This window comes from Narcine bancroftii, chromosome 12, assembly GCF_036971445.1.
Source record: "Narcine bancroftii isolate sNarBan1 chromosome 12, sNarBan1.hap1, whole genome shotgun sequence".
NCBI classification, from domain to species: domain Eukaryota; kingdom Metazoa; phylum Chordata; class Chondrichthyes; order Torpediniformes; family Narcinidae; genus Narcine; species Narcine bancroftii.
The window spans coordinates 10,629,896-10,656,867 of record NC_091480.1 but is presented as its reverse complement, the minus strand read 5'-3'; the positions used below and the strand labels follow the sequence as shown (position 1 = coordinate 10,656,867).

The 26,972-nt window shown below is 37.2% G+C and overlaps 2 protein-coding genes across 9 annotated transcripts in view; one reads left to right on the top strand and one right to left on the bottom strand.

Moving 5' to 3' along the window:
• Positions 1–20,636, top strand: b9d1 (B9 protein domain 1). Its single transcript, XM_069906521.1, has 7 exons — positions 1–136; positions 6,993–7,061; positions 13,288–13,399; positions 13,514–13,610; positions 14,371–14,433; positions 16,886–16,953; positions 17,787–20,636. The coding sequence occupies exons 1-7, from the start codon at positions 74–76 to the stop codon at positions 17,909–17,911; spliced, it is 597 nt and encodes a 198-aa protein (XP_069762622.1). The 5' UTR covers positions 1–73; the 3' UTR covers positions 17,912–20,636.
• epn2 (epsin 2) overlaps positions 8,704–26,972 on the bottom strand; it is a 74,053-nt gene continuing 55,784 nt past the window's right edge. For 5 of the 8 annotated variants that reach the window (XM_069906517.1, XM_069906513.1, XM_069906514.1 and 2 more), the window contains exon 9: positions 20,637–26,345. In XM_069906517.1, coding sequence (XP_069762618.1) covers positions 26,026–26,345 — 320 coding nt within the window. In that variant the 3' untranslated portion in view covers positions 20,637–26,025. Of the gene's footprint in view, positions 8,951–20,636; positions 26,346–26,972 lie in introns of those variants that run through there. The other 3 variants (XM_069906519.1, XM_069906520.1, XR_011347449.1) reach the window with 3 other exon arrangements.

Sequence of the window (26,972 nt, the reverse complement as noted above, 5' to 3'; positions counted from 1 at the left end):
GGCGAGCGCTGGCAGGCGGTAACGCCAGGAGTGGGGGGTCGGGTCGTGCGTTAAGGGTGCGGGATTCGGGACGATGCTGGGCTCGAAACCTTCTGTATTCCTGTTGATGGTCAACGGACAGATTGAGAGCGCAGAGGTACGTATTCTGTTTCTTTCTATGTGATATAAAGTTAAGAGTGAAGCAGGTTCGGTCGCTGCAGCCCAACGTCCTCGGGAGTTGGAGTTCCCTGATTGCAAGTTGCGGCGGAACCGGAGGGCAGTGGGACTACAGCTCCCAGAATGCCACGCGGCGCGGGCCTGGCAGCGGCAATCGCCAGGGCAACGGCGGCAGGAACCGCGGCTCTTTGTAACAAAGTGTCGGTCGGACAGGCTATTGCTACTTTGTAAAGGGGGAACTTCCTTTTACCCCAAACCCCACTGAATTCAGCAGGCCGGGATCCCTCATGGAGCAAGGGCGATTCCTTTTTTACTCCCGGAGACTGGAGCATTTCTGCATCAGAATTATTTTCTTCATCGTTGCGATGCAATTACTGCTTGGCTCCAATTATCTGCCCAGTCAGTGACCTGGTTATTTCTCCCAGCCATTCAGAGAATTTGCACTTTATACAATTCTTAGTTCGTTCCTTTTAATCCATAAAACATAATAATCTCTCTCATATATATAAATAAACTCTCACTATATTGAAACTATCTATATACATATATATATAAACAAACTATATATAAACCCTCTCTATATAAACTCTATGTATGAGTGTGGATATATATATGTCTCTATATCTATATGTAACTATGTCTCTCTCTCTAAACCCTCTATATATAAACTATCTATGTATGTGTGTGGATATATATATGTCTCTATATCGATATATGTAACTATGTCTCTCTCTCTCTATATGTATATATATATAAACCCTCTCTCTATAATATAAACTATCTCTCTATAAATTCTCTCTTTCTCTCATATAAACTATCTCTTTATGTCTGTATATATATATGTCTCTATATCTATATATAGATATATATAACTATGTCTATAAATAAACCCTCTCTCTATGCAAACTATCTCTATAAACTCTTTCTCTCATATATATGTCTCTATATCTGTATATATGTCTCTCTATATATATAGATATATATAACTATGTTTTATATATATATATGTTTTATATATAAACCCTCTCTCTCTCATATATATATATATACATAAACTATCTATAAACTCTCTCTCTTTCTCTCATATATAAACTATCTCTATATATCACAGCATCTGCAGACTTTAGTGTTTCATTCCATGTGAGAATTGATGTGGTGCTTTTGGACATCAGGCTTTATTTTCCTATACAATATACATTTGCGCTGAAATTCTTACTTTCTGCAGCTGAGCAGGTCCTTCCTAAAGCAAAAAACCTCACTATGGTAGTATTCCTTAAACTTAAAAGAGATAAGAAATACAAAAGATTGATATAAAATATTCAGTTACCAAAATGCAAGAAGAAAAGTAGTGGCTATACTTCAGGGAGCCCTTTTTATGTTGCAGCTGTGCTGCAACTAACATGTACACTTTCTACAGTGAAGCTGTAGAGATTTGCTAGTGTATTCCATTAGATGTGATATTTATTTAGATGTCTTAGAAAGGATAGGCATTGGTGTGTCTTCTACATGTGTGCTTCTACATGGTGGCCTTGATGTGCTGGAGGGTCCTCTGTGTAACATGTGGACTTTGAGGAAATTCAAGGTACTGACTGACATCCTGAAATCATAAAGGCACTGAATTAATGTAAGATTTTTACCTCCCATCTAATTCCCTGCCTTTTGAAATAATTTCTTCTCAACTTTTCATTATTTTTCTCGCAGTCTAATTCCGTTCATTTTGTTTTGACAATCTCTTCTCGCAAATTGGTTTGTTTTATTTCCAATTGCACTGAATTTAAAGTTATCATCTACTATTGATTTTTATTCATAGTTATGAATCTCTTCGTATACCATCCTAATCTGCACTTCTCAGTGTCAAATCATGTCATAAGAATATAAGAAATAGGCGCAGGAGTTGGCCATCCGCCCGTCGAGCCTGCTCCGATATTCAAAGAGATCGTGGCTGATCTGGTGATAGGTGGAGATGAGCCAATTTGCTTTTTCCCATATCCCTTAATTCACAGACTAAGTAAAAATCTATCCAACCTTGCCTTCAATATATTTACTGAGGTCACCTCCACTGCTTCAATGGGCAGTGAATTCCACAGATCACCACCCTCTGAGAAAAGCTATTTTCCATAGTTCGTCTCCCCCACTATTGGAAACCTCTAACCTGCCTCTACCTTGTCTATAGCTTTCAAAATTTTGTGTAATGAGATCCCCTCAATTCCTCCTCATCGGCCACCCCTCCATCTCTCAAGTCAAACTGGTAAACCTCCTTTACACCACCTCCAAAGCTAGTACATATCCTTCCTCAAGTAGGAACATCAGAACTACATGCAGTTCTCCAGATGCAGCCTCACTAATGTCTTGTACAGTTGCAGCATAACCTCCCTGCTCTTAAATTTAATCCTAGCAATGAAGGCCAACATTTGTGTGCTGTACCTGCAAACCAACCTTTTGTGATTCATGCACAAGCACTCCCAAGTCCTTCTGCATGGCAGCATGCTTAATTTGCTTGCCATTTAAATAATAATCTGATCTTCAATTTTTCCTTCCAGAGTGAATAACCTCACATTTACCAACGTTATACTCCATCTGCTAGATCTTTGCCCACTCACTGAATCTATCGATATCTCTCTGCAGACTTTCCGAATCCTCTGCACAATTTGCTTTTTCACTCAATTTAGTGTCATCAGCAAATGCAGATACACCCTGTCCCCTCTCCCACATCATTAATATATATCTCCCTTAAGACCAGCACAAAATAGTTATTCAAAGCCTCAGGAATTTCCTCATTTACCACTATCCATTCCCCCCTTCTCATCCTCCAAGGGACCAACCTTCACTTTAGCCACCCTTTTCTGCTTTACATAATTATACAAATTTTTACTACCATTTTTATATTTTGTGTTAATCTTTTTTCAGTAATCTGCCTTCCCCTTTTTTCTTCATTGCTTTATAAAGTTTAACTAATCTTTTAGCTCCCCTCTGCTCTTTGACCTAGTTTGATCCCTTTTTTTGGTTTCCTTAGTTATCCAGAGCTGGCTGTCCTTGCTTTTAACTGGAATATACTTTTATGGGCACTGTAAAATATTGCTTTGAAAATCTTCCCTTGTTCCTCATCCATCCCTCCATATTGCCTGCCCTGGCCAACTCTCCCCTCATCCCCTTGTCGTTTCACTTGCTTAGGCATCATACACTAGTTTTAGATCAAACTATTGTACCCTCCATTTGTATGAGAAACTCAATCCTACTTTTGTTCTTGCTCTCTGCTTTATTCTCTCACTTTCTCTCTCGGCTCTTTTATAGTGAAAGACAGGTTTCCTCCACCTTTAAGATACTCCACTTATCTGCATAAAAGGTCCAAAGGTGGATTGGGTGGTCCAACGAGCTCCAGGTTCCCTCTGCCAAGGGTGGAAGAGGTGGAGCAATGCCGCTCCACCTCCTACGTAAAAGGATTGCCGCTGAAAGCGGCTTAGGGGGAGGGGGGGTGATGGCGTAGCAATGATGTAATCAGCCCATGACCCAAGTGTGAATTTTTAAAAAAAACTTGAGAAGGCGATAATGCAGCTTTTGTGCATATCTCTCCTCCATCTCCCCCCCCCCCCCCATCCTTTCTCCTCTACTTTCTTTCCCACCCTTCCTTTAGTTTTCCCTTTGGTGAACTGTTTTGCTCTCCATCCCAGTTACTGAGGACACATGGTTTTCCCTGCATTTTAGCCAAGACTATAACCTAACACAACTTCAGTGGCAAGTGTGGTTTGGGTTGTCTTGAAATTGTGTAAGATCCTTTATGAACAATACATTCTTTCTTTTTGGGAGAGAGGTGGGTGTTTTTTTGGTGTGTGTTGGGTTGTCTCCAGTGGACAGTTTTATTTTCAGACCAGGGACAGGACTGAATATGCAGTGTGAGAGAGAGGAGCGCACACTGTGGGAAGCCTTGATTAGTGTGCTGAGAAAGCAAACATCAGCTTGGAGCGAGGAAGAAGAAGAATTTTTATATAAGTGGCAAACAAAATTGATGGTTGCTGATGGGGAGACACCATTATTGAAACATTTGCTTAATAGTTGGAATAAAATAAATGATGATATTGCTGTAAAAGGGTCGATAGAGCGTAAAATGCCATTGATTCAAAATCCCCTTGTAGCTTTTTCAAGGGATAATCAGTTTTTGAATATTTGATCTTGTAAGGGGATTATAATGTTATTTGAGCAATTGAGGAATAAACCACGTAATACTCCTTTTTTGTTAATTTCAATTAAGAGCATATAGAAGGGATAAGGTTGGACCAACTATGTAATTACCCAGTTGTACTGAAGTAGAAGTTCTTATTAGAAGAGGAATTGTTATCACTTCTATGTTTACAAGCAGGAACTCCCAAACAAGGACTTCATAGATCTCGACAGAGATGGAAAATAGATTTAAATATTACAATTACAAATATGGGATTTATGCAAGGACTGTATGACTCTAATACTATTAATTTTAGCTATAAATTAGTCCAATATGATGTTTTACATCAGTTATATCTTACACCACAGAAACTGAACAGACCGAAATGAGATTTATCAGATCAATGTTTTATATGTGATGCAGATGTAGGATATTTCTTACATTCAACTTTGTCTTGGCCTTTTTGGGCAGATCTATGGAATTTTTTTGGAACAAGTTACAGGAATTGTTTTTCCCCAAAGTCCTGATTTATTCTTATTAGGAAATATTGAAAGCACAAGATGTAAATTAAAATTATCAATCGGACTGTGTTAAATTAGCCTCATCAGTAGCGAGGAAATGCATTGCAGTTGCTTGGAAGTCTGATACATCTTTGGCAAGCAGAAATTCAGAGTTGCATTCCTTTGGGGGGGGGGGTGGGAAGATCACATATAATCTGAGAAATAAGTATTGTTTTTGCAAATTTGGTACCCAAAAAAAGGATTAAATTTGTAATGATATCCTTCCTATGCATCTATACTTGCAGGTTTCTCCTGTGAGTGGTTATGAAAAATTTGAAGATATGTACCAGATGACACCTCTCTATACAATCCAAAGGCTGTTTTTTTTTCTTCCTTTTATACTTATAGAATTACAGTATTATTATTTTTTGAGGTGTGAGGTTGGGTAGGAGGGGGTTTTGGGTGGGTAAAATCTATTATTCCAGGTATGGAAAATTTTAAATGAAATATTTTTTTAAAAGGGGCACGAGAGCCCCACACTGAAGTCAGTGGGCTCATGGAGAGTGCACCTGCTGTTGTCAACCCTCTCCGCCCATCAGGAGAGCTAAAGGCACACGATAGGGCAGTCGAAGAGCCCAGGGCGCTGAGTTTGAAGTGTCAGAAAGATGAAAGTTGGATGGTGCCTTGTCAGATGGTTGGTCTGTCTGTGTGTGGCAGCTTCAGCAGGCAGAACACTGAATTGCTTCATTCATAGGTGATAACACTGCTGTAAGGAACTGTCTGGCAATGTGCTCATCCAGCAGCTTCAGTTAGAAGAATATTGAGCTGCATTGTCCGCGGGTGCCAGCACTATTGTCCTGACAGCAGTTTGTGACACTCTTGACTCCCAGAGTGTGTGTCTGACCTGTGCTTCTCCAGTCCCCTTTCAAGAGGAAGACTTTGTGTGGCAGAAGTCATTTGACAACCCAAAGCAGGGTTTTAGAGTAGACTCGTGTGGTGAAAGGTCACTTGGCAACCCTTAAAAAAAAGTGCTTCGGAGTGTTAATGACTAGGAGGTCACTGTGTGAAAAAATTAAAGGGAGTCGTTATCACATTAGAAACTCAGGAAAGTTTTTCGTGTTCCGCTGCTGAGGTTTTAAGTTTGCAGTGTTAACAATCATCTCTCTCCATGTCCAACTACACTAAGAAATCAATGCCTGCAGACCAGATTTTGTGGACTGTTCGTTTGACTGATTGTCCATTATGTATGAAAACTTTTGGTGGTGACGTGACGTTACAAGTTCAAAAAAAGTTGATTTTTTTTAACCTGCCATGCTCAAGTGAGACTCTGACTCGCGGTTAGCACCATTTCGAATCCAACGGAGCTCTCGCGTATTCAAGGTAAGAATTAAATTTTTAAGCTTTTTAGACTGCAGGCACGTAATAGCACAATCAAGGAATTTTGCCACTACATGGACAGTCTAAAAAGGAACGTGAAAGAATTTTGAGTCAATTCTTGCACCACAATTTATCCTGCAGGACCTCTACAAATTTTTGGAGGATGCTTGCAGTGTAAATTGTACCAGAAGAATTCAATGACGGTCATGCACTCTACTGCATGTCCAACCACTGGGACTGGGACTGTTGCACTCAGGTACTTGCAGTCTAAAATAGTGCCCAGTGTGAACAACCACACAGGCAGTAATTATATGTTAATCTTTTTCATGATTTTCCTGACATTGCTGTCTAAAAACCTTATTTATTTCATGGTTGAAAAACCTTTCTTTGTTGTTGTTTTATGCCGGTGCTACTGGGTTGGGATCGGAGCAGGGACCTCAGGCTCCTGTGCAGGATCAGACATGGTGGTGGAGAGGTGTCGTGGATCCGAGTGGGGACCTCAGAGTCCTGGGCAGGATCAGAGATGGCGGTGGAGAGTTGTTGGGGATCCGAGTGGGGACCTTGGGTGCCTGGGTAGGTGTCATAATTGACGACGGCCGATACAAATATTCTGCTGCTCAAACTGGACTGTTTACAGGCATTTCTCAGTTAAACAATACGTCCAGACCCAAGCGTTTCAGATAATCGGAAATATACTGTATATGTATTTTACTAAACTTGGAGTGGTTATACTGTTATTATTTGAATCATTTGCCAATGCTTATTTATTGTTCAATATAAATTTACTTTTTTTAAATTCCTAGTTTCCCGAGTTTGATGAGCTGTATTGCAAATATTCCTATGTTTATGGACATGACTGGGCTCCAACTACAGTGAGTATTAAATATTGTTTGTTCAGATTAGTGAAATGGCAAATGAATTTCCCATTACATATTTGCAAGCTCACTTGCTTTGGTATTCCACATCGTTTTTAAACAAAGTGACGACTCGCCTCTCAGAAACAATTGCAGAATTACAGCTGTATTGCCACATTCATTATTCTTGGAATTCAGTAGCTAATTAAAAACAAATCACAATAAAACATCTCTTCACTGGTGGTATCAATGCACAGTATTTGCAGCAGGAATTTTGCAGTCTAATTGCACTTTTGAATACTTTTGTTGACGATCCAACAAATGTTACCTTTTAAAGCAAAAAATGCATCCAAGTAGAATTGGTTTGAGAGTTCGTAGAAATCTCAGATATGGTTTTTGTGTACCACTCAATTTCATTAATGACATGAACAAATTAATAAACTGTTATGGACCTGAGATCAAGGAAGTTTGTCTATCTTGAGGCAGATCAGATGGTCAGCATTTTGTATTGATCATTTACAGATGTGCTTCAGTATAAAATGAATGTTAAAATGCTGTATTATAATGGAAGATTTTAGCATAAATTTAGGTATTTATTCCACTCATCCTGTCATGTTGTTAGATTAATTTTGGAAAGGTTTTTGTTCTGAGTAGGGCTGTCACTTAAGATTTCAGTAATAGTGAGCTTGTGAAATTTTCTGTCGTAAAATGGTAGTAGAACAGATGTTATCCTTTGAAGCTTCATTGAACCTGGATGAAGCCTTTGAGCTGTTGTTTAGAGTTACAATTTTTCTTTTCATCAAATTTCATCTTTTGCCAAATTGCATTGCAATTCCTAAGCACTTCATTAATGACATTAAAACCTGCTGAAAGAACAAGACTGTTTCTTATGCAAGAGAAAATTAGGGCTGAGTGTACGTGGCACATCACATTACAAAGAGTCCAACATCATGGAAATGGTTTATTCAGCCCAGCACCGCCATGCCGACCAGTGTGCATTAATCCCATCTATCAGTACTTGGCTTATTTAATGTATATCAAAATATGTATGTAAATGTCATGACAATTTAAGTGCTCAACTCGATACTTATTGAATGCTGTCAGTAATTCTGCTTCCACCACTCTTTGGCAGTTGCCACACTCATGCTGTAAAAGGTACCCACAGATGCCCTCAAATCTCCTATCCCTTAACCTATATCTATGTCCACTAGCTTTATTCATCTTTGAGAAGGGAATAAGTAGACGTGTGTAATATTACTCTCACTTTGTCGATCAGCAAGTCTTATTTCTGGCATCATTAACAATTTAACCAATGAGGAAATTATCTGCTTTTTGTACAAGCCCATAATTTGGTTCAAAGCAACTGAAAAGGATCTTTTTGCAGAAAATTGTTTCTTTGCTGAGTCATTGAATCATCCTGAATTAATCTTAAATCCAGAAAGTTCAGGTTGAGCTGATTGCTTATTGAATGTGAACTTGAATTTCACGGGTAATTAATTTTTATTTGTGTTCGTTCATCATATTAAAAAATTAATAGGGTCATGCCCCTGCTCCACATTAATTTGTTTCAAAATTAGTTTTTCTTGCAATTATCTGTGCTTGACTAAATGCTTTTATTTCTAATAACACTGATTTAAGAACAATTCTACCAGTCCAAAGCTGTCATTATAGGAAATGTGGTTTTAATTTTGAGGAGCACTTGGATTTGCAGAGTCTAGAATCTTGAGCAAGTAGTGAGAAGCTATAGGGTCTCAGCAGGTCAGGCAACATCCAGGAGAGTCGAAGTCAATCAACTAGTATTGGAAAGGATCCAATCCAAAATGCTGAGCATTTCTCTGTGAATGCAGCCTCACCTGCAGTATCTCTTCAGCATCACATGGCTTTTAATCTTCTTCCATTTTTCCCTGCTAAAACAAGGGTAGACTTGTTTTATAAACCTTCACTTGGATGGTGATCATTATGAATGCTTATGTAATGGAAATTTGACCAGGAACCAACTGTGATTCTTGCAGCACATCTGGGCTTGGATCTTGATCTAAGCACGTGATCATGATAATTGAGAACAGAAATGGAACTTTTATCTGTAGAAACTCGTGTTCATTTTGCCTGGAAACTCTTCAAGGCATGGTACCAAAGGGAAGTTTTGAATCCAGATTAAGGTTTTACTTGCACCATAAACTCAATTGTCAAGAAACTAAGTTGCTTTCTGTCAGTGCTGCAGTTATGTGAACATCAGTAAATGAATCTGTAATGGTTCATAGGCCCATAATCCGAAATTGCTTCTTCTGTACTTAGACATTAGAGCTTTAACTGAATTTAGCAATTACAATAAGCCATGATTTTAATAAATGGTGGCAGTACTTCCTAATTCATATTTCTGTACATTGGTATTTTTTCTTCATTCTAATTGAGAAGAAAATTATAATTTTTGTGAGACAATTGCCCATAACTATTGGTGGTCTTCAAATAGCTCATCTTTATGTTCCTTGTGGATATGACAAAGTCATATGTGTAGGTGTGGTGGGTTTTTTTTATGGAATCCCATACACAGCACTCCCAGCCATTTGGTCAAAGAAGGAACATTATACCCCCAATTATATTGACCCCTAACAGTGGTCCACTCTAAGATGAGCTGGCATTGCACAAATTGAAGATCACAATGTGAATCTTCCAAAATATTCTACTTAACAATATAGTATTCAAGTTCTCTTATTCTTAGTAGTGGTATAAGAAAAAGCCATTATTGCTCCACTGCTGGATTCATTGCTGAACCAGCTGGCCCTTAGTAAGGCAACTTTGAATGGAGTCACTGACCCTGTCATAAAAGATGTGTACAGTACCTTTACTGCTTTAGACTTTATTTCCTAATACTTTAAAGTAATTTTAGTTTGGTGATTAATTGTTTTTAATACTTTAAATCAATTTGAATTAACTTAAAATGCCTCAATTTGCTGCCATGGTGGCTGTGGAGGTCAGGTTATTGAGTGTATTTAAGGCAGATAACTATCTGAATAGTCAGGGATCAAAGATTTTGGAGAGAAGGCAGAGTATTGGGAGAATAGGTCAGCTCATGATGGAATGGTCTAAACATTTTTGATACTGGTGCACAGGTTTTTGGGGTCAGGACCTTGGTGATCTGCCACTGGGAATGAGAATCAGAGACCAAGGTCAACAAGTCCTGGGCAATCTGCTTGGAACTGGTTTGGTGATATTTTGTACCTTTTATTTTTGTCCAAATGTAACAACCTAATCACCAAAGGGAACAGAGCAATGAAAAAAAATCTTATTACAGGTGATTGGCAAATAGTAATGCAGTTCAACTTGGTGTTGTATTGTGTGTATACCTGCAGAGATACTTGTCCAGCTAAATCCATAATATATGGTTATTTATTTGGCTTCAGGGAGCAATTTCTAATGCCATTTTTTAATGCTTTTTTAATCAAATACCATGCATGCAGTTCAAAGTGACCCCAACTCACAAGTTTTGAATCATTGGATTTTACTTTGGTACTATTTAGTAATAAGATTATTAGAAATCTTGCAATAATCAAAATTTTGGATGCATAATACAGAAGGTATTTTTACTTAGATTACAGTTAGTAGAAGAACCGACTTGGGACGGTGTAATATTGGATCTCCTGTTAGGGAACGAGCTAGGTTAGGTAGCGGACATTAATGTTGGAGAACCAATTGGGTCTAGTGATCATAATTCTGTTAGTTTTAGGGTAATTTTAGGGAAGAGCAAGGAGAGGCCTAAAGTTGAGGTCCTGGATTGGAAAAGAGCAAATTTCAAAGGAATAAGAAGAGATTTGGGGAGTATTAAGTGGGACAGGATATTTTCAGGTAAGGATGTTAATGAAAAATGGAGGATATTCAAAAAAGAAATTTTGAGGGTACAGAGTAGTTATGTCCCAGTGTGGATCAAAGGAAAGGCTGGAAGTCATAGGGAGGCTTGGTTTTCGAGGAATATTGGTTAGGAGAAAAAGGGAGCTGAGAAGTTGAAGGAGGACTACAAGGAGTGTAGAAGGAATCTTAAGAAAGAAATTAGAAAGGCCAAAAAAAGGCATGAAGAGGCTTTGGCTGACAGAGTAAAAATAAATCCAAAGGGTTTCTATAAGTACATTAAAAGTAAAAGATTAGTGAGAGATAAAATTGGACCCCTTGTAGATAGCGAGGGTAGGCTGAGTGAGAAGTCTGAGGAAACGGGGGAAATTTTGAATGATTTCTTTGCCTCGGTATTCACTAGGGAAAAAAAATATTGAACCAGTTGAAGTAAAGAAAAATAGTGGGGAGGTCATGAAGCATATAAGGATAACTGAGGAGGTTGTGATGGCTTTGTTAAAAAAGAGAAAGGTGGATAAATCTCCTAGACTGGACAAAATATTCCCTAGGACACTCAGGGAGGCTAGTGGGGCCATTAACAGAGATATTTAGGATGTCACTGGCCACGGGGGTGGTGCCAAAGGATTGGAGGGTGGCGCATGTGGTTCCTCTGTTTAAGAAAGGGTCCAAATGCAAACCTGCGAATTATAGACCTCTAAGTCTGACATCTGTGGTGGGCAAGTTGATGGAAAGTGTTCTGAGGGATGCTATTTACAAATTTTTGGAGGTACAGGGATTGAAAGGGAGTAATCAGCATGGTTTTGTCAGGGGTAGATCATGCTTGACAAACCTGATTGAGTTCTTTGAGGGGGTTACAAAAAAGGTTGATGAAGGGAAAGCTGTGGATGTTGTCTATTTGGACTTTAGTAAAGCTTTTGACAAAGTTCCCCACAGGAGGTTAGGAAAAAAGGTGGAGGCATTAGGTATAAATAAAGAGGTAGTGAAATGGATTCAGCAGTGGTTGGATGGGAGGTGTCAGAGAGTAGAGTTAGAAAATTGTTTGTCCAATTGGAGGCCGGTGACTAGTGGAGTTCCTCAGGGTTCGGTCCTGGGTCCACTATTATTTGTTATATATATTAACGATCTGGTTGTAGGGGTGGAGAATTGGATAAGTAAGTTTGCGGATGACACAAAAAAGATTGGTGGTGTTGTGGACAGTGAGGTAGATTACCGTAGATTAAAAGGTGATTTAGGAAGGCTGGAGGTGTGGGCTGAGAAATGGCTGATGGAATTTAATACAGATAAATGTGAGGTGCTACATTTTGGAAAGGCAAATTTAAATAGGTCATATACATTGAATGGTAGACAATTGAGGAGTGCAGAGCAACAAAGAGGTTTAGGAGTTATGGTAAATAGTACCCTCAAGGCTGATACTCAGGTAGATGGTGTGGTGAAGAAGGCATTTGGAATGTTGGCCTTCATAAATCAGAGTATTGAATTCAAGAGTAGGGAGGTTATGATGAAATTGTACAAGGCATTGGTGAGGCCAAATTTGGAGTATTGTGTACAGTTTTGGTCACCAAATTATAGGAAAGATATTGAGAGATAGTGCAGAGAAGGTTCACGAGAATGTTGACAGGATTTCAGGGTCTGAGTTACAGGGAAAGGTTGTGCAGACTGGGGCTTTTTTCTCTGGAGTGTAGAAGATTGAGAGGGGACTTGATCGAGGTGTTTAAGATTTTAAAAGGGACAGACAGAGTAAATGTGGATAGGCTTTTTCAATTAAGAGTGGAGAAGATTCAAACTAGAGGGCATGGTTTAAGATTGAAGGGGGAAAATTATAAGGGGAACATGAGGGGAAATTTCTTTACGCAGAGGGTGGTGGGGATGTGGAATGAGCTTCCGGCAGACGTGGTCGAGGCGGGATCATTGGTTACATTTAAGGAAAGACTGGATCGTTACATGGATAGGAGGGGACTAGAGGGGTATGGACCGGGTGCTGGTCAGTGGGACTTGGAGGGTGGGGATTTGCTACGGCATGGACTAGTAGGGCCGAACTGGCCTGTTCTGTGCTCTAAGTGGTTATATGGTTATATATGGTTACATGTTTATTCTTCTTCTCACATCGGACGTCCTTAGAGAAACAGTTTTTTAAAAAAATACATAATGCAAGTTCACTATCCAGTTCTAAAATTTGACTGATATTAGAATCCTATGTCATTATAAATTAAAACAGTTGTTATGGTGCAGTATTACAAAATACATTGTAATCAGTCTGTTCCAAAATTCAGCTTAGTCTTATAAAACATCAACCACCAAAGAAATCAGGTGTAATGCAAGAAATTCTTCGAGAAAATAAGGACTTGCTCTTTTTAGTGGCAATTGCTATTTATTAGCTGTTGATTATCTTTGAAACTTTTAGGGTCTGGAGGAAGGAATATCACAGATCACATCTAAAAGTAAGGATTGCAATCAATGTTTTGTGTGGAATTTCCCCATGGAGATTACATTCAAGAGCACCAACCCCTATGGTTGTAAGTATATCACAAAATTTTTACATTTAAATCTACTGGAGCAAGTGTTGAATTTTAATGTACTGCTAAGTCTTTGCATTGACTGATAGCTGTGTTGGTATTTTTTTTCTAAAGGGCCTCAGATAGTAATTAGTGTTTATGGAGCCGATCTGTTTGGCAATGATGTAGTCCGTGGCTATGGAGCTGTTCATGTTCCTATGACTCCAGGAAGGTATGTGATTGTTTTAATGCTACATTAAGGTATTTGGAAATCTTTATAAACCCAACAAATATCTTGTTTTATTTCAAAATTGTAATGAAATCAAGGATGAAGTCTTATTGTTAGAACCTAACTTTGTAGGTAATATGTACAACTTGCCAATTAATTTGTTGTATTGTGACCATATGTTCAGAATTTATTGGAGCTGTGTCTGGATGAGATCAGAGCTCTGGCCTTCTTTCTTAACTGTTAAATCTGAACAGATCTAATTCAGTGCCCATTTCCCTCACTTAATAGTCGCACTCTATTGGAAAAATGAACAAATGAAAAGTTCAAGAACCAGTACACCATGTGCATTTCACACCATTCAATACATCGTGTTCTAAACTGACAAATCTCAATGTTAGTTAAAATGTGCTTTTTAAAAAAAAATAGTTGGAAGAAATTCACAAACATTTCAAATAAATGTCAATTAGACTACAATTAAAGAGGAATTAAGAATATTTCAAATTGTTTGTGAAATTTTTGTAGGTGCATCAATAATTTACTTAAGAAACCAATACAGCACCTGAACACACCTGGGATTGTCTGATCTCTGAAGCTAAGCAGTACTTGGAGGGGAGACCTCCCGGGAATACCAGGTGCTGTAGGTTTCTGCGAGGGGCGCTGGACAAAGAGGTGAATCTGTCTGCCTTATGGTAGATTAAAAAATGGTTACATTCTTAAAAAATAGTATTACATGACCATAATGGAACCTTTAACTTTGTTTTAGACACAAAAGAACCATTCCAATGTTTGTGCCAGAGTCTTCATCTCGACTGCAGAAATTTACAAGGTAAAATTTTGTGGATATTTCAGTTTGAGATCAAACTAAATGGTGAACTTAAGGAAATATACAGATCTGGAGAATATGAGCAGTAAAGCATCGATAATTCCTTTCTCGTCCAGCAATTTAAAAATTAATCAAATTTAAATTACTCACTCTAGAAACAAAGATAGAGTCTAGTGCAAGGTAGCTTGCAGTTTAGCAAACTAAAATGGGGGTAATTCATGCATCATGTTCTGTTCTAGTTTCCTGCTTATTCTGGTCAACATGGTGACGGAGGCTCCATTAAAGTTTATGATTTGATAACCAGCAAGATACATTTTTATTTTACAAATATTGGATAAAATATTTAATAGGTGTTAACACAAAACCTTTACAAAAATCAATCTTATTGGTGGCTTTATTCTCAGTGTTTTGAGCAGAAAAATCAATGATTAAGATTTTTATTTAGGTAGTTCGAATGTACCTCGCTAAAATTGAAGTTTCAAACACTTCATCTCAATCACATTTACCTACATCTAAATCAGTCTAATTTTAATGTCCCCTCATCCATCCAGCTAGTGTCAATCAATACACACACTCTAGTGTTTGGAGCCATCTGAAATGAACATAAATTTCTAGAACGACTGCATTTTATTTGCTTCGAGAAACTACGGCAAAGTTAGGACTAGAAAAAATGCATTTATTTACTTTGAGATGTTATTGGAGGACTAATTTTGTTTTAATTCCCCATTTGGAATGCTAAATAAGAAGGGCATAGATAACAGAAGAAAGGTCGCATCAAGCAGCTTGCTGAAGTTCTAGTATTGTTGAATGTGATTTGCAATTCTCCCTGTAAAATTCAGTTTATAACACTGTTAAAAATAATTACCATAGCTTATGGAAATACTGGTTCATTTCACTGTTCATACTATGGCACCTTGCCCAAATCATTATTCACTTGTGCACTTTGACAGTGAATGCTGCCAAACCATTCGATTAAATCATATAACCATTACAGTACGGAAACAGGCCACCTTGGCCCCTCTAGTCTGCACCAATTTAAGTGATCGCCTCTAATCCCACCGACCTGCCTCCAACCCCCTCACATCCATGCACCTATCCGACCTTCTCTTAAATGACAAAACGGACCCTGCTGCAACCACCTCTTCCGGAAGGTCGTTCCACTCAGCCCCCACTCTGAGTGAACAAGCTCCCTCTCATGTTACTAATAAACTTTTGCCCCCTAACCCTTCTCATCTCACTTACCCTCAAGGGGAAGACCTATTCACATCTTGATACTTATTTTACTACCCAGACAGAGAACTGCCAATGGAGTAATGTTTGGAGCCATCTGAAATGAACATAAATTTCTAGAACTACTGCCATCGGCTCTTGCAATAAGAGTTGCTGGATCATTTGAGAAGTATCTAGGATCAGAGTTTGCACAATATTTAGTCCAGAGGTGGGTAACCTTTTTTCCACCTTAAGTTATCCCTATGCCGTAAGAGCTCTGTGATTAGTAAGGGATGGCTTAAGGTGGGATGTGAGTGGGAAGGGAAGGTTGAGAACCACTGCTCTCGACCCAATTGTTACTGAAATGTTTTCCTTGAGAAAAATTGTCATTGGCCCATTTCCTTTGGAGTTATGAAACCTTGCACATAACGAGTCAATGAGGGATGATTAAAACAGTGGTTTTTGAACTTTTTCTTTCAAGCCACATACCACCTTAAGCAATTCCTTACTAATCACAGAGTGATATGGGCATAGGGATTATTTCAGGTGGAATGTGAGGTTTTCTTAAAAAAAAAGTTGCCCACCCTGGTTTAGGCCTACAGTGGTTCTGCTCAGCTCTACTCAAATCTGGTCCTTGCCCATCACCCAACTAGCCTCTGGAACCAGTACATCATTCTTTGACATTTCCACTAGCTACAACAGTCACATCTTTCTCTTCCCACCCCATTCTGCAGGCACACCTCTGCAACTGCCTCATTTGCTCATCTCTCCTCGTCCCAGGTACTTTCTCTGCACCTCCATCCAGCTGCTCTTGAAGTGGTCTCCCGAGAACTCCTGGCTGCAGGCAATTTTAATTCTCCTACCCATTCCCACACTGACCTTTTTGTCCTTGGACTCCACCACAACCATGGTGCGAAACGGGAACTTGTATTGTGGTTGGGTAGTCTACTACCCAACAGCATGAAGATAGAATTCTTGAATTTCTCTCCAAACTCACCTGGGTCCTCACCCACCCCTTCCCTAGTCCTTTATTCTAGTTTATTTCTGCCCATAACTCCCACACTCCTCCCATCTCACCTGGATGCACCCATTATTTTCCAGCCCCTTCCCCATCTTCATACTGGTTAATTTTTCTTTACGCTCTGTCCTGATCCAAAAACTTGACCACCTCTCTCTGCCCAGACACTTCCTAACCTGCTAAAGTGGCTCTTGTGCTAAAATTTATGTTTGTCTTTCTTTGGTTTAGTTGGCTCATGGGGAGACGTCCAGAATTTACAGATCCCAAACTTGTTGCACAAGGGGAAGGAAGAGAAGGTCTGTCTTAAGAAAGTTTATTCTTTTCGTTTAGATATTGCTGTTTTTGAATGTGACAACTGAGATAGGAATGGCAACTTCATGAACCAAATTACTTAAGAACGGTAACACTTAGTTTTGTTTCCCCAATGTGCAAACATAGAAATTTTAAAAATCAAGTATTATCATAACATTTGTGAAGCATCTAATTTGATTTTTTTATGTTTAAAGCTCTTGTTGAAGCTGATTTTTCTACCTTCAGTATTCTGGAAAGTTCATATTTCAAGATGAGAACAAATTCTGCACTGAATTAAATATGCTGCCACTAACTGATTGCTTCATGTGAAAGGGGTAGTTTTTAATGTTGTATTCTTAATTTGCCTATTTTGGCCTATCAGATTTTCCTAATTAAAAGCACTGGTTGTCTTTATCATACAAAGTAAAAATAACTGAATGAGAAATAACAATTTGTTCTCTGGTATTCGGTGTGCAATGTTAAGTTGTTAAAACATACTCTAGTTTTCCTGCTGACCATTAAATTTAACAGTTGTATAGGACAAAGTGTGATATAATACCAAAGGAGTCTTCCTTTGCAGGTGGTATCTAGCACCTACAGGGATTGATAAGATACCAGATAAGTGTATTTTCTGGTTGCTTGAGATTGTGTGGATTGGCAAACAAACAGGGAGGTACTTCAATTTTAAACGTGTATTATTTTTTACCCATTTACTTTCCTGAATTCCAGATAACAGTGATAACTTGAAATAAACTCTTAAGTATGCGATATACAAAGAATGATTTTATAACAATTATTGATGAAATTGCTGTTCATGTCATTTCTTTTGCATTTTTAGTTACAAGGGTTCTGTCGCAAGGATTTGTTACCATCTCCTTTAACATTGTCACCAAGGATTTGAAGAAACTGGGATATGACACAATGCCTGCTAACAATCAGACTCTTGGAATGACTGATGGGTAACTGGAATAAACAGCCTGCAGATAAAATGAACCAAATACTAAATTTCTAATTGGACAGCATTAATAGACAAAAATCATTTAGTATTTTGGGTCTGCGTTCTTTCAGAACTGGGGATCATTTTCATGAGAAACTTGTTTATCTTAAACATATTCCCTGTTTAATTCAAAAGGAATCAACCTGAAATGTTACCTTGTCACACTTTACTGATAGTTGAGTATTTTTAGCTGTTGAATTTCATTATGTCTTTACTAAAAATGACATTTTTTAAAAAGGTCACTACAGAAGGACACAGACTTGTGTTTAAATTATTTTTGATTTGTACAAGTAGGGCATAAATGCACTTAAGATCAGAAATTGTTTACTCTTGGACAGAAAGCTTAAATCGTGAAATTGAATGAACAAAGAAACTGCAGACAATATCCATGGATATAAATAGTCAACATTTCTGGTTGGGTTCCTTTATACTGACACTATCTTCCAGACAACTTGGAAAAGCACTCGATGCTAATCTGAAATGTTTCAAACCCATGCCTTTATTTTTAATTTGTCTGTACATATTACACTTGTCTAATGTAATGAGCAGATAGTTGGTGTAGCAGTTAGTGCAACACTTTTTCCTGGGCATGCCAGTTTCCTCCCACCATTTGAAATGTATTGGGCAGCACAGACCAATATGATCTGTTACCATGCATAGGTCTAAATTTAAAAATCCCATCTCACCGTAATATTTAAGACTTTACTGAAGAATTAAATCAGGATGATCAAAGCTAAGATGCATTTACTAGTCATTTTGATGCCATTTCCTCTAACATTGTCTGAAATAAGTCATTAACCTCATCAGTAAAAATAGTACTGTTAATTTTAATACTATTTGTCAAAATGCAGTAAGAATTTTACTTTTTCTATACATATTAGCTAAACCATGATCTCTCTGTCCATGAATGTCTATTAATTTAATGAAGATAATAAATTTGACCTAATGGAATCATTTCCTCAATTACTCTTGACTATTGAGAAAACAGGAAGATAAGCAACATGATCAGAAGGAAATTTATTCGTATCCTGGTCTAGACTATTTTGCAACTTCTTGGGAAAAGAAAAAAGATTGAGTAAGTGAATGAAAACACTTTTCATCTATGTTGGGAGGCACAAAGTTTTGTAGGTGTCGAATCAAGAATAACCAAGTGCTGAATGGTTTTGGAACTATGAATCAAAAAAAGATTCCTCCAAGTAACTTACATGTATGTCTCTTTTTTAATTGAAGCCATCTCGCAATTCATCACATTCAAATCTTTAGTCATAGATTGGGAGTTACTTCATCAAGATTAGAGTCCACTCATTTAAAAAGAGTTCAAAGTTAGTTTAAAGGGATTTATTTTCAAATCTGGTTATTATTAGAAATTTGATGGGTGTCATTAATTTATTTTAATTTTATGCTTTTATAAATTAAATTAGATAAAAGAATAGAACCCAAATCTAAAGATAATTAAACCTTGAGAATTTGTTTTCAATTTTGCTGATAACTGTTTCTCTCAATCTAATTCATTCAGCTCTGTAATTCACATAAATTGGCTATTAATTCCATAGTGAGTATGCTGCCCCTTTGGTCAATCTTCCAGCTTTGTTCCCAAGCAACAGGGTATGGTATTATCATAATCTCCCTTAGACAATGGATATTTTTTTTACCCTATCGGTATTTCAGATGAATGCTATTATTGCTTCTATACCCATTCCATATCACTACTTACTATAGCAATATGCCATCATTTTGCCAACACCTTGCATCTGACTCCTTGGGTTAACAAAACTGAACAATTTCTCCAGTTATCAAACCTACCAAGAAATGACAAAGCAGCTTGTTCAACATCTCATCTTTGAGCAGCTCTCTTCTGTTCTTTTTCTAAAGCAAATTGATCACATGACCAATTGAGGCACATCTTTTATTTAAAGCAATGTCTGTTTTCCCCACCTTACCATCATGAGTAAATTATGCAGTAATTACAGAAATGGCACCTGTGGTATGCATCGGGCAAGCATATTCTTCAACTAAATTTCCTAACCTGGCCGATAGTCTGAAAGGAAAAGATTTCTCTGGTTGGAGGATGTCCAGGCCAAGAAAAAAAGATTACTCACCTTGTTTTTTTCATCTTCTAGTGAGAGAATTAAGATTGTAAAACATTTTCTTAGATCTTGGTTAACATTTTTGCCAATCAGTATCTGACAATGTCCACATAGATCCATTCATTCTATGCAATACTAGAGATAGAATGACTTGCATTTGTACAGAATCTGTGCATTCATGGGATGTATCAAAATGCATCACAAACAATTACCATTACTGTTGTTAGTTCAATGGTTCTCAATCAGTGAGCCAAAACAGGAGATAAATGAAATACTTCAAATTTGATAATCTAACATTTTTTAAGACTCGCAGCATGTTTCTATATGGGTCTTTAAAAATGTTAAATAAAATACTTTAATTTACATAAACATTTGCTTCTTACAGAGTTGCCTTTGACAGTAGTAAGCCAAGTGGGCCTTAGAACAAAAAAGGTTGAAAACTACTCAAATAGCCAATTGTGCCAAGCACATCATACTTAAAGCTCCAGGTGTCAATACTATATGTTCATATATGTATAACTGTTATGCAAACAATAGAGAACAAGTTTATGGAAATTAGAAATATAGTTATTGCAATAGTAGAATAAACTAAAAACTACAGTAATGGATACCAACAATTTAATTTTTTTTAAAGCATCAGGCTGTGATCTTTGCTGTTGTTTAAATGCCATAAACAATGATTGTGATTTGCTACAAAATCATTACATAAATATAAAAGATACTGAACATATGTTACAATAATACAAAAGCTAAGGTATATAATACAGTAATGACAGTTGAAAACAATAACATATCAAGCAGCCTGTACCCAGCATCATGAATATGTTTGGTGGATGAACAGAAAAAGATTGATTACTCACCATTCTGTGCAGTAGTCCTCGTTCTTTAAATACAGTGATCCTCTGCCTAACCATATGCAACCCAAATAACCAGAAAATCAAAAAGGTCTTATAGTGGGAGTTAAAATTAAATTCAGATAACTTCTTTCTCTCAGCACAATACTGGTGCTTCTCACGACAATGAAAAGAAATTGAGGTCAGTCCAAATCAGCCAATCTCAATCATATTTCGGCTATATTGTCTCCAGTATAATACATCAGCTCCAAGCTAACTATTATTTCTGATGAACAGAGTCAAACCTGTATCACAATATCCACAAAACCTAAGTGCTGATGCCATCCAAGAATGTAAAACACAGCAGACTGAAACTAAGTAACAGAACACATGGGCCACACGATTTTGGAAAGGTGTGGTAAAACAAAACCTTTTTTTTTTAAATTCAGTGTATTTGTTCCAAACAGATAAGATTTAATGAATTCACTTACATTTGGGATTTCACGTTATCTAGGGCTAAACAGATAGACCTCGATCAAAGACATCTCTGCTGTTTCTCATGTGCTCGGGAGGGTCACAAGAGAGCCCAACTGATGGAAGCCAAATGCTCGCTCTCCGAATGATAGTAAGACATAACTTGGAGACCCAATATAAGGAAACAATGTGTACTCATTGGGATAGAGGCTCACATTCCCCCAAGTTCCCATCTTTTCTGAGCTGGTGTAAGCACCTATTGTGTGCCGCCACTAATTTGTTAGATAAAACATGCTTTATCTCAGAGGCCAACACAATATCTTTATGGATGTTGTTGAATGAAAACAATTACACAAATAAGATATACTGATCTCGTTTAGATGTGCACGCAAAATGAAAACTCGAGGCAGATTTTTTTCAGAACAAGCTATAATGGCATATTTAGCAAAATAGGTCTTGGGAACCGAAATAGCTAAGTCCGACTGTAGTTTGATGTACCACAGTTTCCCCCATCCTCAGTCACCTCCAACAGTCTTTAAGGAACAATTTTGTTTAAAGGTGGAAGCAGACACAATTGTGGCATTTAAAAGGCTTTGAAGTGAATACATAACATGCAGGGGTTGGGTGGGGGAGAGAAGGATTATGTACAGAAAAGATTTCGTTTAATTTGGCATGCTCACCGCACCCACTATCAGTTTGGTTTAAGGCCAATGTGTGCTGTATTATTCTGTGATCTGACCCAGCTCCTGGAATTTTGTGACAATCTCTCCCAAGACATGGCACAACAATTGATAGCCCACATAGGGGTAAATATGTAAATTCTTCCTTCAGATAACAATAAATACCAGTGAATGTAAATAACAGATCTAAGAGGACAAAATACCCATTTATAGAAGTATACTTCAGCATTTGTGGGTTAGTCGGCAATTCCTCACCCCGGTCATGAAAAAAAGCCTTAAACTAGCCAAGATCTTTGACATTATTTTTAAAGAGATAATTCAACTAAGCTTAGTGAGAAATTGGGTTTCAGGCAAATCACTCAAGGTGTGCATCAAACCTACTGGAACATAAATTTACCCCTCATCAATCATAAAGGATAAAGAATAAATTCAGTTAAAGTAACACAGGTAACAACTAGCTCTGCTGTACAAAGTACCATCTGGGTCTCGCAGGAGTAAACAAAAATAGCCATATGTGTGCAAAGTGTCAACTTCCATCTTCTAGAAAGTAAGTCATGTTCTTTTTCATTTGAAAAGTCATGTATTGATTTTGCAGTTCCTTGACTGGCTTAATTTGGATGTGATTAGGATTTTTTAAAAAGACAGGCATTTAAAGTTCTACATTAAGACTTAGTAGAACGAGCACACAGTTACCACACACAAGTACAGATGGTAGTCTACCACAGATTGACACTGATGCAAAGTTATTAACAGAATGACAGCAAAGAGATTTTACAGTACACGAAAACCATCAATACAAATCTTACCAGAAGCTTTGTATACATTTTAGTGATTCAACGCAAGACTATACAAGTCGTGGCAACACTCTAACCATGCAGATTCTCACACGAACCCGCTGAAGAACTAAATCTATAGTGTGTGTGTGTGTACAAGGTCAAACAGGGTCACATTTCAAATCAACAGCATAAATTTTATTGTGGCATTTCCATATTTTGATATATAGATGACCACTTTCTGGATATAAAAATGCATATACTAATGTGTCAATCTTAAGAGCCACAGAATTTTCGGTTTCAGAAATTTGAAAAATTCTGAGATCGATGTCATATTTGCATTGCTAATTATGACTTTTTAAAATAAGGTGCATATCACCATAACTGTTTGCTACTTGGACACATGAACAATTATTCCACACTCATTTAAAATTATTGTAGATATTTCCTTTTTAGAGCATCGAAGCCAAATGCTATCAGCTAAAACTCAATCCTTCGCTCAAGCACGAAGGACAGTTTTTAGTGTTGATTGAGCAGAATAAGGTTCATAACAGTCATCAAACATGGGTATGAAATATAGTATATGCATGTCAAATGATAAATGAAATCTGGAAGTGCCAGGCAACTGATACTTACAGTGAGTAAATACTGATAATTATTGTTATAATGCCAGATTGTTCACCATCAAAATCATTCAATATTCTAACTATTTAATGATTGATATAGAAATCCAAGTTATTGTTTGATAAAGGCAAATTAACTTGTGGAAGGAGAACAAATGCAAGCCTTCAACTTGCCCTTTAAAAGAACTACCAACTTGCAGTTGGTCATGCCTCCAAAACTAATGTCTTAGCTACAGGGGAAAAAAAAACATGAAACTGCAAAACACGCACTCCAAAAAAACCAAAAAAATGTCTCATTGGTTAAAAGCAAAGCATCATGGTTTTTCCATAAGTTATTAAAATAAAACTGTGGGGCTACTATCTACCTTCCAAGCATAGCAATTCACTCTTAAGTAATTCATTCACAATGAAAATCTATTTTCAATAACACAACTTAACTTGCTATGCACTTAGTGTTGAATCAACATGACACATATGAACACAATAAAACAAGTGCACTCTCAATTGCAGGATTCCCTTTTCTCTTTCTAAAATACAGAGCTTATTCTTTCTTTCAACAACAAAGCAGATACAGTTTGGATTGCACATTATGGCACCTGTCAACATAATGCTTTAAATTAGATTTTTAAAAAAACACGCTTGCAAAATCTTACCAAAATCCCTCGACAAAAATAACAAAACTTTTGTAAACTACAATATGGTTGCAAATTAGACTTACAAATTGGCTACTTGAACTTTACATGAAGATGTATCTATTAAAGAAAGCTGTGCAAAATGTACAGGATTAACTGCATATACCAATGTAGAGTCTAAAGCAGCTTAATGTTTGCTTGACTTAGTAAAATCTAAAAGAAAAAAAAGAAAAAATGCACCAAGAATCAAACTTACACAGATTACACCAATTTTCCTTTATACTCTGTATTTACTGCACTAATAGATGAATACCACAACCTCTCACCTCAATGTGTTTTTATCTGGAGAATAGCCAGTAAGTAGCAAATTTTAGTAACAGACTGGTGCACAATGCTTTTCTCCTATACAAAAACAATCCTCTTTCAAGTTACTGAAGCTTGTGAATAAGTTTGTCCCTGATCACTGCATTTATTTTTTATTTAATACAACTCTTCAGGGAGCTTCATTCTTCTCAGTGCTGAACTATGTCTAATACTGAACAACAGCCAAGATCATCTGTTATAACTACATCCAGAGCCTAGAATGTTATTTCAAAAAGCTATTAGAGATGCATGCAACAGTCCAATTTAAAAAGCAACTTTGTAGCAGCCTATTTCAAACAAGCACAAATCAAAAATCCTTACTGCTATGAACATGTTGGAAGAATTGTTAGTCATGAAATCTGGATTTTATAGTTGTTCCCATTTGGGATACTGTATATGCCGTTGTATAGGACGACCCGATTTTCCACCTAAAATGTTGGTTTTGAGCGATACACTTTGTATAAGACGATCCCAAATCTGACCAGTTGATGCTGTTAAAAGCAAATCACAAAACAGGTATACTCCACTTTACAAATACTCGTTTTACACAAATTCACTTTTATGAAGAAAACCTGTGTTCACTTTTATGAAAAGTGGCTGGCAGGCAGCTGACGGGGCATTCAAAGCTCACCATCTTCCCGATTCTAGTAAATGAAACTACACTGTACATGTTACTTCTTATTTATACAGGCTGCCTATTTATTAGAATATTCCTGCTTTTACTATCTGTTAGTGTTATTTTAGGTTTTAAGTATGATTTGGTGGGTTATTATTTGGGCCTGCAAATGCTGTAAAAAATTTTCCCACAGTTTTTATGCCATTTTGGTTTACGAAAGGTTCTGTAGGAATGCTCTAGTTTCGTAAAGTGGGGTATACCTGTATCTTAGTCACAAGTTATAATTTAAAGGTTTAAATTTTTAAAATAAACCACTGATGACTCCTGTAACAGGCCATTTAAAGCCTGTACAGGGTCGATAGCAGTTGAATCAGGCCCTGTGGAGGAGCGCTGAGACTTCACAAACAACTAAAATGGCATGCGTGAGATTGCTTTGGAGATGGCAGCTTCATCAAGGTAAGTATTTTAGACCCTTTATATAGAATGACATGATTTTAAGGTTTTGGATTGTTCTATACAATGGTATATACAGTACTTCAGTTTCAGATGAGATTTTTTTATTAGAAAGCCAAGTACCAATTGATGAAAACAGTCAATGGCCTATTAAATATTAAAAATAATAGGTGACATGAGAAATATGCAAAAAACTGAATATACTGCACATAAGACTATGTTACCCTTGGACAAAGTGTAATGTGCACTTAAGGACTGGAGGATTCAGGTGGTATGAAAATGAGATTCATTTTACTAGTGTTCAACTAAATGTTCAGTCACCAAACAATACCTCCAAAGGCAGCAAAATAGCTTCTTCAGAAAAAAGTGAAATTTAACCACTGTTAGTATATATTTCTTAAAAACCCACAGAACACATCCAAACCTACTGTGTTATGGGATTTCCTCATCGCTCCCATAAATGTGGTGTAGAATACATTTAACTCAACTAACCACCCTCCCATCTAGCATTTCACTCTAATGAGGACATCTCCCTCTGTTATTTTTTTATAATAAGAAAGGATTAGTTGTAGAAGTCTGGGGTGTAGGTGGAGGAATACCGGTTGATACAAGTGGCTGGAGTAGTCTTCCAGTAATGTTCATTCCTGTACCCACCCTATCAATCAATGGCAATGGAGCCATGCCTACTGCCACGGGTGCTGACATGGAGGTGTGGGACATAGGTTCCATATTAACTGCAGACGTGGTACCAAACGTCAACTGTCCTGGGGTCATCAAAGGACTTGCTCTCATTTGGTTCAGCGTCGGAGGTTGTGGTTGGTTAATTTGAAAAGGATTTATCTGGGTGGTCTGGACTGGAGTGGAACCTACAAAGGACAAAAAAGTGCTTCATTACAATTGACACAAATAAAATAACAAGTTTGAAAACAAAATATATCACAACCTAAATTTTTGAAAGTGAACAATTTTTACTTGTGCCAAATCAAAATGAACACCAAGAACTGAAGATTTCCTTTATTTCTATTTGCATAAGCTCAAGTAATCAATATATTAAGTACCAAGTTCTGATCCATTCATCATGCAAATTCGAAGAACAATGTGTTATCCAGTCCAGTTATACAAAATCTGTATTAAAAGGTAGCTTTTATCCAATTCAGAAGCTACAAAATCTAAGCAAGCAATCCTGACACCAAATTGCTTTAGCAAATTAGGAGACTTCAAGCTAACTGAACAGTCTCCTATTTGCATACAATGAAATGAGCCAGTGATTTTTTAAAAATCTTCACGTACTTTAGCAGACTTATTCTGATGAGATTCAGTCCAAAAAAACTTGCAAGACACATATAGTCACTGATGGGATCACAATTTTTCTTTATACGCTGCTGCAACTTTTCAAAATGATAGTAATAAATTTCCTGAACTTATTGCAAAACTCATTAAATGCAAATTGATTGATGAAGGAAACAAAAAGCCTGTGGCAAACTAGAATCTCG

Coding starts and splice junctions, on each gene's coding strand:
- b9d1 (XM_069906521.1), top strand. CDS start 74: ATGCTGGGCTCGAAACCTTCTGTATTCCTGTTGATGGTCAACGGACAG. Junction 137..6,992: donor GACAGATTGAGAGCGCAGAG/GTACGTATTCTG, acceptor TTAAATTCCTAG/TTTCCCGAGTTTGATGAGCT. Junction 14,434..16,885: donor CGACTGCAGAAATTTACAAG/GTAAAATTTTGT, acceptor TCTTTGGTTTAG/TTGGCTCATGGGGAGACGTC.